This window comes from Coffea eugenioides, unplaced genomic scaffold (assembly GCF_003713205.1).
Source record: "Coffea eugenioides isolate CCC68of unplaced genomic scaffold, Ceug_1.0 ScVebR1_3325;HRSCAF=4521, whole genome shotgun sequence".
Lineage (NCBI taxonomy): Eukaryota > Viridiplantae > Streptophyta > Magnoliopsida > Gentianales > Rubiaceae > Coffea > Coffea eugenioides.
In genome coordinates this window covers 18,626-33,295 of record NW_020863891.1, presented here as the reverse complement: position 1 = coordinate 33,295, position 14,670 = coordinate 18,626, and the positions used below count along the sequence as shown (strand labels likewise).

Below are 14,670 nucleotides of genomic sequence, written 5' to 3'. Positions count from 1 at the left end.
ACTTTAGTTCTCCATACTTGACGAGATGAGGCTAGCTGCTGCTATTCTTCTTGTTTTTGCGGTCTTATTTTGAGCTATTGGCTGTGAATAAGATTGACTGTACTCCGCTAGTTGTTACTCCTGAGTAACCGGGGATCTTCACCAAAAGTGTCGATTCCCGCGTCAAAAAGTAGTAATTTCTATGAGTACGTGGTCGTATAGCGATAGGAACTGAGTAACCGGACTTCTTCATCTGAAAAATGTCGGTGTTCGCGTCAAAAGACTCCAATGTGGATTTAATGTGGAGATTTTGGTTAATATTTGGACCATTTGCTGATAAATGTTGTGCGCCATTCCTTTTTCTTAGATTAGTTAACTTGGAATTGAATGAGTTTGTGATTTAGAAGTTAACGTGGGTGATGTTTCTCGAATTTTGATCACTGATGCTTGATATATATTTTTTCCTTGGTATCTTGGCAATATGGTAGATAGAGTAATAGCCATTGTCAAATAGTGGTGTTTGTTTGTTGTTATCATGCTTGAGGGCAAGCATGGGTTAGGTTTGGGGGGAATTGATAGGTTACAATTTTATCATTTATTTTATAATTAATTTCTCCTATTACCTGACCCGATATGGATTAATTATTAGATTTTACTCACTTTTAGTATTTTACATTTATTTCAGGGAATAGAACGAAAATATGATAACAAGTGCCAATTTAACAGGAAAGGAGTCCAAGTCACAGAGCTTATCTCAGGGGTATTGTTGGAAACGTAAAAAACTGGAGCTCATTTCAGTAATTGCCGAGGAAGCGAGCAGGCGAGAGCCTTCTATCCCTGGGGAGACGCCGCATAGGATATACGCATTAGAGTATGGCCTAGATAGATATTAGACTGCAGAGAACAAGCACTATGAAAGCTTAGCCTTTGACTTTTTCGTTTTGTCCTTTAGTAGCTTTTTCCTCCTTCGTATGTCCAGGCGAAGTGAAGACATTTAATCACTTCCCATAGCTTTGCTTTTTCGCGAGTATTCCAACGAATTGAATTCACCCAATTGATGGCCGCGACTGTTCCGTCCATTTTATGTGGGTCTCTCTTGTCAGGAATGAACTAAATCCCTTTCTCTAGTCAAGAAACAACAGATGCTTTGGGTCGCCTAAAGTTGTGAGATCGATTTAATTTTATCCTTTTCTTTTATTCATTAGTATTCGCATATTCTTTGATTACAGTGATTATGGTTATTCAATTAATTGATTGTTTTGAACCCGGATAATTAGTTAATTTGGTAATCTATTGTCAATTGGGGCGTTAAATCCGTAATTGTTTAATTGCCCCGAAATAGTGACAACTGGCATGATTGGGTTTGTGTCAGGGGAATACACGGGCTAACTTAAAATAACCCTGGTAGTGCGTTATTTGGTTAGAATAGGGCTCCTCTAATATGTAAGGCAATTGGAGAATTAAATCTTACGGACGTACCTAGCATTATATCTCAATTAGAGTAGTGGTTAACGGGCGTACCTTAATCACCGACACAGTAAGGAGGGGTTGACTGTCATCGCTTGTTTGGCAGTTATAACCTATTTATTAGTAAATAATTGAAATTGACTTTGCATCGATGATCAATTAGGTGAACCATTGCTGAAATTATTTTTTGACTAGATCCTTAATTATCACCCATTTGATTTTAGTAATTTATTATTTAATTTTTAGTAGCTTCTTAGATTTTATTTGAATTTCTTTGATTGTCACCTTATGCACAAATACACCCACTTTGTTACTGTGAATTTGAAAAGAAACAGTTACACCCAGTCCCTGTGGATTCGATTCTACTTACCACTATTTACAAAAATTAACTTTAGTTGAGCAGATTTTTATTATTGCACAGGCCCGACACCTGTCAGTTTTGTTTGTTGTTTCAGGACTATTTAGTTATGGAATTTGTTGGCAGCATTAAAGGACGCTGAATAGCTTCTGGCTAGACCTGCTCTGGGAGCTTCCTGTGATTTCAGTTAGAGGTCTGTGGGGAGGACAATAGAAGGGATTGAGGAGGTTTTACGCAGATTCAGGCTATCAGAGAAGGAAAGAGTGGGAGTCCAGTTAGAGGAGGAGAAAGTGGCAACAGGCGTATTAGAATGTAAGCAATGTTTAATAGGTAAATTTTGGGGAGATAAACAGGCTCACATAGGTGGAATTCGGAGCTTTGCGCACAGTATGTGGTCTCAAGTGAAGCACTTACAAATAGTGGAGATTGGGCGTAATATGTTTCAGTTTATGTTCAATAAGGAACAGAATATAGAGATGGTGTTGAACACGAGGCCATGGATCTTTGATGGACAGCCGTTAGTGTTGCTGCGATGGGAACCTGGACTGGAGGAGAATGACGAAATGCTACGTTAAACCTTAATATGGGTGTAGATCTGGAACATTCTAGTGCATTGTGCAACAAAGGAAGCTGGTAGGAAGATTGGGAGTATATTCCAACAAGTGAAGGAGGTGATTATTCCACAGAATGGAGGTAAGAAAGGTAAACATCTGAAGATTCTTGCTGAAATTGATCTGTCCATCCCTTTACCTAGAGGTATTATGGTAAACAGTAATGGTATTAAGAGATGGATTAAATTCAAATATGAGAAGTGTCCAAATTTTTGCTTTGGATGTGGTTTAATTGGTCATGGAGAAAAGAATTGTAGCAAAAGAGGGTTGAATACTGAAAAGGCATCACAATATGGGAACTGGCTGAGAGCTAGTTACCCTAGAAGTCCTAACAGGAAGACTAGGTCTGGAAATGGGAGTGAGGATAGGGGAGAGGAGGGGAGCTTGAATCGGGATAGTAGAGAAGTAAGGAGTAAGGGGGAACAATTATTACTAACATACACTGATGATTTCCATAAGAAGGAGGATCTTAAGCACACTATCTAGGTGGAGTCGATTGGTGACAGTGAAGTATTGAAGGAGGGTGACGAAGGGAAGAAAAGGGGATCTGCTGAGATTGGGAAAGGGAAAGGGAAAGGTAAACAGGGAAAGGATGGATTAGACAAGGAGGGGATAAGAATTATTGAGGAGGGAGAGGGTGATGGGAGGAAAGGGAGGCAAGGAGTACAGCAGGGGAAGGAATGCTCAGAAGTAGGGGTGGGGGACTTAGTTGATCTGATGTGGATTGATGGAGTGAGGGGGAAGGGAGGTGAGGACAGTGTTGTGATGAAGGGAACAGGAGGGAAGGAAGGAGAGATGGTAACAAAGGGTGAGGAGGTGAGAGGGAAGGGGAGTAAGCAGAAAGGAAGACCAAAAGGGAACAATGCAGTAAGCAAGAGCTGGAGTAGGTTGGTATTGGAGGTGAGTAAAAGGAAGCCACTGACTAAGGCAAACAATGAGGTTAATGATAATGAGAAGGGGAAAAGGAAGGTAGGAGTTTTGGGAGGGGAGGGAGAAATGGACCAAGTAGAGAAGGAAAACTGGAAAAGAGCTAGAACTGAGAGTGGAACCTGTGATTGGATGGAAGTAGCTGAGGGATTGGAGTCCTCCCTTAATAGGACTCCAACACCCAAATGAAGGCTGTGGTGTGGAACTGTCGAGGTGTGAAGAGCCCCTTGACAGTTCCCCAACTGAAGGAGGTCGTGAGACTCCACTCTCCTTCTTTAGTATTCTTATCAGAAACAAAAAAAAAAGAAGTTATTTGAATACTGTGATGCAATGGATTAGGTTTGACAAGGTTTTTGTGGTGGATCCAGTTGGCAGGACAGGGGGTTTGGCTGTGATTTGAAAGCAGGAATTGTAGGTGAAAAGAGTGTTGTTTACCAGTTTCACTATAGAACTATTGATAGAGGACTCAAATTTTGGATTTGATTGGTGGTGCATATGTGCATATGCTAGTTCAGATGTAGGGATCAGGAAAGAACAGTGGCATGTAATTCACAGAAGAAGTGTTTTGTGGGGGGAGCATTGGGCAATCATGGGAGACCTAAACGATATTACTTCTAATGGGGAAAAGTGGGGAGGTAATCTAAGAGCTGAGGTGAGGTTCCAAGATTTCAACTCCTTCATCAACAATAATGAATTGGTGGACATTGGTTTTGAAGGAGTTCCCTGGACATGGTGTAATAACTGGAGGAATGAAGGAGAGGTAAAAAAGAGGTTGATAGGATTAAACCAAGGAATGGATAAGAAAGATGGATAAGGCAAAGTGTTTGCATGTGGAAACTGAGGCTTCAGATCATTATATGTTGGTGTTGGATACAAATCCAGGGTGAAGAAGTGGAAGAAAAGATTTATGTTTGATAGAAGATGGCTACTGAACAAGGATATAAAGGAGGTGGTGGGGAAAGATTGGGGGGAGCACCAACAGGGATCCAGACTATATAAGGTCCGGTGTAAAATCAAAAAAGTAAGAATGGATCTCCTGAGTTGGAGTAGAAGAAGCTTCAGTAATTGTGAGAAGTTGATAGAGCAGGTTAAAATGGAAATAAGAAAGGTTAAGTTGAACAAGCCAAGTGGCTTTAGGATTAAACTATTGGGGTTGAAGAGGAAATTGGCTACTGCCTATAAAAAGGAGGAATTATTTTGGAGCCAGAAGGCAAGATTAAAATGGTTAAAGAAAGGGGACAAAAACACTGGTTATTTTCATGCTACTGTGGCTGGTAGGAGGAAAGCAAATAGGATTAGAGTGTTGAAGAGAAGGAATGAGGATTGGTGTGGAAGTGAGGAGGAAACTAAAGAAGAGATTTTAGACTACTTTGACCAAATTTTCACTTCAAATAATCCTGTGGAATTTGCAAAAGTGTTGCAAGGAATCCCACAGACTATCTCAGCTGAGATGAACAGGAAGCTCACTAGGGAAGTCTCAGAACAGGAGACATATCAGGCAGTGTTTTCAATGCAACTAAACAAATCTCGTGGACCAGACGGTATGTCTCCTTGTTTCTTTCAAAAGTTTTGGCAAATTGTTAAATTTGATATTGTTCACGCTGTCCAAAGTTTCTTTCATTCTGGTTTCCTTTTGAAATCTATTAATGAGACCCTGATCGGTCTGATTCCCAAACTTGATTCCCCTACTTCAGTCACAGAATACAGACCTATTAGCTTGTGTAATGTTTCATATAAAATCATTGCCAAAGTGCTTACTAACAGATTTAAAAGTGTCCTGAATCATTGCATTAGTGATTCTCAGTCTGCCTTTGTTCCAGGCAAACAGATTCTGGACAATGTTTTGATTGCTCATGAAAGTGTTCATTTTTTAAAAAACAAAAGGACTGGAAAGGATGGTTATATAGCTGTCAAGTTAGATATGTCCAAGGCTTATGATAGAGTGGAATTGGGGTTCCTAGCAAAACTTATGGAAAAAATGGGTTTCTGTCTTAGGTGGATTCAATGGATTATGGGATGTATTACAAGTGTAACATATTCTGTAAACATTAATGGGGAAAAAACTGGTTTCATTAGACCTGCTAGGGGTCTTCGACAGGAGGATCCTTTGTCTCCTTACCTTTTTCTGATCTGTGCTGAAGGTTTCTCATCCCTGATCAAACAAGCTAACAGCCAAGGCAATTTGACAGGTTTGAGAATTGCTAGAGGGGCTCCTTGTCTATCTCACTTATTTTTTCCAGATGACTCCCTGATTTTTTGCAAAGCAAGTGGGGGGAAGGCAGGCCAGCAAAGGAGGATACTAGATGTGTACAGGAAGGCTTCAGGCCAGTTGATTAACATGGAGAAGTCCTCTCTGTTTTTCAGCAGAAATGTGGGTCGAAGACAGCAGGTGGAGGTACTGAGTGTGTTGAGGGGAATGCAGCAGGTTTCACAAAGCAAATACTTGGCATTACCATTGGTTATTAGTAGATCACAGAGACAGGTTTTTTATTTTATAAGGCAAAAAACAATAACCAGGCTGAAAGGATGGAAGGAAAAACTACTGGGTCCTGCTGGGAAGGAGGTATTATTGAAAGCTATCATCATGGCTCTGCCTACTTATGTCATGTCCTCCTGTCTCCTTCCAAAAGTGCTGTGCAAGGAGATTTGCTCTGAAATGGCAAAGTATTGGTGGGGGCAAAACGAAAAGGAGAATAAGGTGCACTGGTTGAGCTGGAGTAAGATGACTGAGGTAAAGGCAGAAGGGGGCTTGGGGTTTAGAGAGCTACATGAATTCAACTTGGCTTTGCTTGCAAAGCAGCTATGGAGAATTTTGATGAATCCCAACATACTGATGAGTAAAATTCTAAAGGCCGGGTATTTTAAGGGGACATCAATCTGGAGGACAAAGAGTCATGATGCAGACTCATGGTGCTGGAAGAGTCTGCTGCAGGCAAAGGATATACTAAAGGAGGGATTGAGGAAGCAGGTGGGAGATGGTAAATCTATAAATATATAGGAGGATAGATGGATTCCAGATACTGAAATAGAAAAGTACAAACAAGGAGGGGGAAGGGTATTGAGTTACAGAAAGTGAGTGATCTTATTAAGGGGGGAGTGTGGGACAAGGAGGTGATTGCACAGGTGTTTGATAAGGAAGTAGGAAGGAAGATACTAAGTATTCCACTTAGTGAGGAGCCTAGCAAGGATAGAATATTCTGGGTTTTTTCGAACACTGGAATGTATACGGTTAAGTCAGGATATAGGCTGGTGATAAGTCATAATTTGTTACTAAATTTATAATTATTCTTTCCTTGATTTTAGCCAAATATTATTTTAATTGTCGGATTCTACTTATATTTGGTTAATGGTGCCAATTGTAGGAAAAGGAGCAAAACGTGATTAAAAGTGACAATTTTCCAATTCATTGGATAGTGGCACGTTTGGGATTGGTTTCCAAGTCCGAGTCGAATTCAAGGCAATTTTTGAAGTAAGATTTTGAAGATTTTAATCTTCATTAGTAGTTTTAATATTGGATTAGAAAACTTGGAATATTTTCTTTTATGGTTTCTTTTCCTATTTAGGAGACTAGTTTTATTTGGTAATAGACTTCAATTAGGAAATAAAAAGAATAAGGGAAGCCAGATTCCCGTTTGATTAGGACTTGAGCCAAAAAACAAGGAAAGAGTCGTGATTCTTTGGGAAAAAAAGAAGGCCGGATCTCGCTTGATTAAGAGTTGGGGCAGCAACAAATTCGGGAGGAACTCTTTGAAGTAGAAGACACGGCCGTCACTTGCTGCGGCTGATTTCGGCTTGCTCTTAGTTAGTTTGTGGAGAAGGAACCAATGGTTATCAAGGGAGTCCTGCGGATTCCCCTTGAAAATGTGTAGCTAAATCTCTGTTTTCTAGTCAAGGGGACAACTGAAGATTTGGTTCAACAATTACTGTGAGATCTAAATTATTTTAACTTCCTCCATTTATTGGTATTTGTATGTTTTCTGCTTTTAATTGTTGTTATAGCTATCGTGTATGATTGAATAGATGCGCAATATTTAATTATTCACGTAGGCTATTTTGCTTATTGGGGGTAGTTGAATCCGTAATTGTTCGATTACTTTGGTCCCGGTAGCAACTGGTGTAATTGAGTTTTTGTCAGGAAAACATATGATCTAATTTAAACAAACCCTCGTAGCGTGTTTGTTAGTTAGGATTGGGCTTTTCTAAATCTTAATGCAATCTAGAAATTAAATCCTACGGTCGTACCTAGGGTTGTTTCCGGGTTAGAGAAATAGTTAACGGTCGTACCTTAACTATCGAGAAATTAAGGAAAGGTTGGTTGTTTATTGCGTGCATGACAACTATAACTAATCTATTAATAAATATTGGAATTATATTTGTATCGATGATCAGTTGTATGAACCATTTCTGAAGTGTATCCTTGACTAGAGTTTCTCTAATTATTTCTTTTAATTAATTATTTTCTGCATTTAATTTATTTAGTTGGCATTTAATCCCAAAACCCCCCATTAATTTTGACTCGAAAGGAAACAAATTTCTCGCTAGTCCTTGAGGAGACGTCCCTGCTTACCACTGTCTACTAGTTAGTGAATTCAGTTAAATAATTAATTCAAGTATATCGGATTAAGCAAACTCTTCGAAAACAGGGTGAATCAAGTAACCCATTACACACCTAGAGTCCCTGCTCCAGTATTAGAATTGATTATTGACTGCTTCAAGTGGTAGTTAGGTTTTATTTATTATTATTGCACAGGTTCGGCACCTGTTAATTTTTGGCGCCGTTGCCGGGGACTGGTGCCTGATTAATTTATTTTTTTGAGTTCATCTTTTTTTTTATTTTTCTCTTATTTTTTTTATATATAGTTTATGGCTGCTAACATTCCTTATTTTGATAATAGATTGGATTTTTATTTCTAGAAGGGGTTGTGAGACTCGTGTTTCTTCTAATAATCAATAGGCTGTTGCAAATTATGGAACTTATTTTGCCTCAGATCATTCAACCGACATATGCCCTGCATTTCAAGATGGTCTAAGTGCTCCAATAAATACTTTTGGAAACTTTTCGGCTCAATATCAAACGTGGTATAACCCTTATTCAAACGGGTATGATCAAGGATGGTGGGATGATTCCAATTTTAATTATGAACAAAGGCCAATAGATTTTCAACAGCTAGAGTCTCAAGAACCATCATCCATGTCAGGTATGTCTCTTGAAAAAATAGTTGAATCACTAGCTACTAACACATATCTACTTCAACAGGAGGTACATCAATTTCAACAAGAGACAATAGATTTTCATCAGGAGACACAAGCAAGCATGCGTGACCTGGCAAATCAAATGGATCAATTGACATCTAAGATAATGCAATTGACTTCTCGAATGAGTGAAGAATTGCCCTCACAGACTATTATCGACCATGAGGAAGATGAGAGTGTAATTATCCTGACGAATGACATGGTGCTGCGAGAATCTCAAGAAGAAAGATCTAAAGATGCAGTTGAAAAGAAAGTTGAAATGCAAGACATAAGACCCCAACATCAAATGGTTCAAGTGAATGAATCCAGTGAACAATCTCCAAATGCGGTGACATCTTCTCTATTCCTTAATCAATATTCTCCTGACTCTTATTCTTCAATTCCTATTAGTGAAATTGATTTTATTATACCTAAAGATTGTAAGTTTCATAACAGGAATAAGTTAAGAGCTGTGATGGCAAAATATCTCGAACCAATAAGTGTTCGTGATGGAGGAGTGAGTGAAGAATTAAAATCCTTGTTGACTTGTTTGACGCCATCTACTAGTCCATGGAAGACCGTAGCTCGTGTGCTCAATAATTACTCTATTTACGAGAGCTATCAGGATTACATAGAAGATAAAGCACTAAAACAAGTTACACGATTTTATCCTCCGTGAATAAACATGGCAATGTCTAGCCAAAGATATTAAAGAAAGGCGCTACTTGGGAGGCAACCCAAGGCCTTTGTTTTAGTTTTCTTATGTTTTTGGAGTTTTTATTAAGTGTTAGTTGCATTTAGTGATTTGTTATTTTTGTGGCAGGAATATGGCAGTTAGACGTGCCCACGCCAGGTGGTCACGCCTAAGGAAGGCAATTCACATCTGCGGGCAGAAGACTCTCCATTAGTTAAGCGTGCCCACGCCTGGTGGTCACGCTTAAGGAACTCAATTTCTAAAAATTGGTCAGAAGACTCTCTAGTAGTTAGGCGTGCCCATGCCTGGTGGTCACGCTTAAGGAACTCAATTTTCGAAAATTGGTCGGAAGACTCTCTAGTAGTTAGGCGTGCCCAAGCCAAGTGGTCACGCTTAAGAATCTTAATTTCCGTGGATTGGTCAGAAGATTCAAGGCCGGTTGGGCGTGCCCATGTCTAACGCAGTGGTTTCAAAAAAAAATTCCTTTCTTTTCTTTTTCTCTCCCTTTCCTTTTTATTCCTTTCTTTTCTTTTCCAGCTGCAAGACCGCAACCAAAGGATTTCAAATTCCACTGCCACCGTTGCACTGTTCAACGTGGGTCGTCAGTTCCTGATTATCACTGCTCATCGCGCGTAATTCTTCCTCATCTATCGTGAGCCACCTGACATCCTTAGCTGCCGATCATAACCTTCATTGTCATCAATTTTGCAATCGAGCTCTACATGTTTTTTGCCTCTCACCTACAGCTGTGCCACAACCCCCTTTTGATGATCAGGGAAGTTTCGTTGTTCCTTTTTGCTTTGAATTTTATTCTTTATTGCTTACATTGGGGACAATGTAAGATTTAGGTGTGGGGGGAGTAGTATATTGGTATTTTATTGAAAAAGTGCAAGTGTAGGCATTTTTGTTGGAATTTTTTTGTTTGATTTTATTGAATTTTATCCAATTTCTGCCTATCTTTGTGCATATTTGTGATTGTTCCTGATAAATGATGGTTAGATGTTTCAAGTTTTTTTATTGCCAAGATTTTATACCCTAAGGTGTTAAGTATGACATGGTTGAGTTTAAGGGTATCTTTTTGGTGAATATTTGAGATTTTGTGACTTTTGCACTTTTTGGTTAACTTCTCTAAGTATTGTAAATATTTGTCTAGCATTTTTTTTATGCAAATTGGTTCAGCTATTAATCTTAGTTCTCCATATTTAAGAAATGAAGCGGGTTTGTGTGATTTTTAATTTTAATTTGGTGCTTAATTATGAATAGTATTCGGCTATACTCCGCTAGTATCGTTGTCTAGTAACCGGAGGTCTTCACCACAAGTGTCGATTTTCGCGTCAACAAGTGACGATAACTATGAAGTATGTGATTTTTAAACGATGATAGCTGAGTAACCGGGCTCCTTCATTTGGCCAATGTCGGTGTTCGCGTCAAAACGCTTAAATGGCTAAAGACTAAGCATTCCCCTTGAAAATAAAAAAAAAAACTCAAGTGTGGGCATATTCTAGAAAAAAAAAAATGTGCTAATAGTGAAAAATGTAGAAGTGTTTGAATGAATTGTTAACCTGCTGATCCATGAGTTTAATGTTGAGATTTTGCTTAATAGTTGAACCGTTTGCTGGCGAATGTTAGTTGAATATTTTATATTCTTAGATTAGTTAGTCGAAAATTGGAAAAGTCTTTGATTCTGAAAGATAACCGAAGAGATATTTCTTGAAATTTAATCACTAATGCTTGACATGTGTTTTAATTGCATTTTGGCAATAGAAGATTTGAGCAATAGCCATTGTTTGAATTCGATTGCTTGATTTGTTGTTCTCATGCTTGAGAACAAGCATGGTTTAGGTGTGGGGGAAATTGATAAGTCATAATTTGTTGCTAAATTTATAATTATTCTTCCCTTGAATTTTGCCAAATATTGTTTTAATTGTCGGATTCTACTTATATTTGGTTAATGGTGCCAATTGTAGGAAAAGGACCAAAACGTGATTAAAAGTGGCAATTTTTCAATTCATTGGATAGTGGCACGTTTGGGGTTGGTTTCCAAGTCCGAGTTTAATTCAAGGCAATTTTTGAAGGAAAATTTTGAAGATTTTAATTTTCATTAGTAGTTTTAATATTGGATTAGAAAACTTGGAATATTTTCTTTTATGGTTTCTTTTCCTATTTAGGAGACTAGTTTTATTTGGTAATAAACTTCAATTAGGAAATAAAAAGAATAAGGGAAGCCAGATTCCCGTTTGATTAGGACTTGAGCGAAAAAACAAGGAAAGAGTCGTGACTCTTTGAGAAAAAGAGAAGGCCGGATCCCGCTTGATTAAGAGTTGGGGCAGCAACAAAGTCGGGAGGAACTCTTTGAAGTAGAAGATACGGCAGTCACTTACTGCGGCTGATTTCAGCTTGCTCTTAGTTAGTTTGTGGAGAAGGAACCAATGGTTATCAAGGGAGTCCTGCGGATTCCCCTTGAAAATGTGTAGCTAAATCTCCGTTTTCTAGTCAAGGGGACAACTGAAAATTTGGTTCAACAATTACTGTGAGATCTAAATTATTTTAATTGCTTCCTCTATTTATTGGTATTCGTATGTTTTCTGCTTTTAATTGTTGTTATAACTGTCGTGTATGATTAAATAGATGCGCAATATTTAATTATTTACGTAGGCTATTTTGCTAATTGGGAGTAGTTGAATCCGTAATTGTTCGATTATTTCGGTCCCGGTAGCAACTGGTGTAATTGGGTTTATGTGAGGAAAACATACGATCTAACTTAAACAAACCCTTGTAGCGTGTTTGTTAGTTAAGATTGGGCTTTTCTAAATTTTAATGCAATTTAGAAATTAAATCCTACGGTCGTACCTAGGGTTGTTTCCGGGTTAGAGAAATAGTTAACGGTTGTACCTTAACTATCGAGAAATTAAGAAAAGGTTGGTTGTTTATTGCGTGCATGACAACTATAACTAATCTATTAATAAATGTTGGAATTATATTTGTATCGATGATCAGTTGCATTAACCATTTCTGAAGTGTATCCTTGGCTAGAGTTTCTCTAATTATTTCTTTTAATTAATTATTTTCTGCATTTAATTTATTTAGTTGGCATTTAATCCCAAAACCCCTCATTAATCTTGACTCGAAAGGAAACAAATTTCTCGCTAGTCCCTGAGGAGACGACCCTACTTACCACTGTCTACTAGTTAGTGAATTCAGTTAAATAATTAATTCAAGTATATCGGATTAAGCAAACTCTTCGGGAACAGGGTGAATCAAGTAATCCATTGCACACCTAGAGTTCCTGCTCCAATACTAGAATTGATTATTGACTGCTTCAGGTGGTAGTTAGGTTTTATTTATTATTATTGCACAGGTTCGGCACATGTCAGCTGGCAAAGAGAAAGAAAAGAAAGTATGGTGCAGAGTGGACAGAGGTAGGAACTAGCTTTAGGAGGACAGGTGGAACTCAAAACTGGAACTTCCTTTGGGGGTTGAAGGTGAAACATAAATTGAAGCATTTCATTTGGAAATGCCTGCATGGTATCCTACCTATAAATGCAGCACTAAAGGAAAGATGTTCATAGGGAGACCATATGTGCAAAGGATGTGGGGAAGGTCCAGAAACTATTGAACATATGTTGTTCTTCTGCAACAATGCCAAATTAATATGGAAAGCTGCACCTCTGAGCTGGGATGGTCTGCAGGATTATAGGAACAAGTTTTGGCACTAGTGGGAAGCACTGAAAGAGGCTGTAACCAAGGAGAAGGGTAATGAGCGCATTAGTCTAACAATAAATCTACTTTGGCAAATTTGGAAGTCCAGAAATGAAAAACAGTTTAATGATCATGGGAGGAATCCATTGGTTGCAGTTAACAAGGCAGTGATAGAGTGGCAAGAATACCAGGAGGCTAGGAGGCTGAGGTGGAATTTGGGGATAGTGGAATGAAGGAGGAAAGGGAGGTACATGGTTGGGAAAGGCCACAGGAGGGCTGGATAAAGTTGAACTCAGATGCTGCCCTGCATAGCAAGGAAATATAGAGCAGGATGGGGAATGATTGCGAGGGATTGGCAAGGGATGGTGCTAGGGGTGTGGGCTGTGCCATCTTCAAGCTGTTCGAATCCAAAGCAGGAGGAATCAATGGCACTAAGAATGGCTATGAGGATGGCAAAGCTACAAGGATGGAAAAAGGTGGTGTTTGAGGTAGATTGTTTACAGGTAGTCGAAGAGTTGAACAGGGAAGGAAATGATAGGATAGGGTCGGTGGTGATTGAGGATATAAGGAGTCTTTGTACAAATTTTGAGGAGTGTTGTTTTACTTTCACACGGGGAGTAAACAACTATGTTAGTCATACGCTAGCCAAAATGGCAGTTAGCTTGGAAAATTTAGCTAAATGGAAGGTTGACTTCCCAGCATGGCTGCATGAACTTGTGCAGACAGATTGTAGGGGCAGTTGCCCAGGTTTTTTGTAATATGTTTTCTGTTATTAATAGAACGTTGCCGTTTTGACCAAAAAAAAAAAAAGTCCACACCCATGGCACAACAATTTACGTGTGGGGCCGGACCGGCACTTGGAACAAGTATATATGCATGTGCGTATGTGTGAAAGTAATTATTTTAATTAGAGTTGTTTTTCACTCCTGCCTAATTGAAGATAATTAATGAATTATGAGTCATTTGGATTTTACACACATTGAATATTATATTATATGTTTAAAAATTATTTTTAATTTTAAAATACTTTTGAAAAATAACTAATCTTATCTTAATGATATCTAAAATAACTTTAAAAATAACTAATTTTATCTTAATGCTTTCTATGAAATTATTATATAAAACTAGAGTAAAACGTTTTTCAAATCATTATTATTAAAATCTTATATATTTCATAAATTACTTCAGTTCACCACCGTATCATTGATTAGTATTCAAATTATTCATCATTTTTCCCTTCATTTTGAATTAACTTAGTACAAAAAAGAGAATTAACCGTTACACCGACATATTTATCAGTATTATTGGAAACTAAATATGTATTGATAAAAAAAACTGAATTGCTTGATCTTTTCTACTTAATTAAATGTGAATATATAGTTCTAGATTTATGATTATTATAAAAATTTAAATTATCTAAAAGAATATTCATAAAAAAAAGAATATCTATCAAGTTTTTGATATGAAAGACATTATTTGATATATACTATCATATTTTAGTGAAAGTAAGTAAACAAATTTTTAAAAATTAGTAAATAATTAAACATTTAGAATGCATTAATTTTTTAAAGTGAATATGAATGAACATGCAGGACTCAAAACAACCACTTTTGGAATCCAACAAATTTGTACTTTTTTTTTTGAAGCTGATAAACGTGGACGTTTGTTAAACACTACCCACAATGTCCGCCACAAGGGTTTCC

General features: G+C 37.9%; 1 protein-coding gene across 1 annotated transcript; it reads left to right on the top strand.

The window, feature by feature from the left end:
- Positions 1 to 13,263: 13,263 nt before the first annotated feature.
- LOC113757789 lies at positions 13,264 to 13,725 on the top strand. Its single transcript, XM_027300909.1, has one exon. The coding sequence runs from the start codon at positions 13,264 to 13,266 to the stop codon at positions 13,723 to 13,725; it is 462 nt and encodes a 153-aa protein (XP_027156710.1).
- The last annotated feature ends 945 nt before the right edge of the window (positions 13,726 to 14,670 follow it).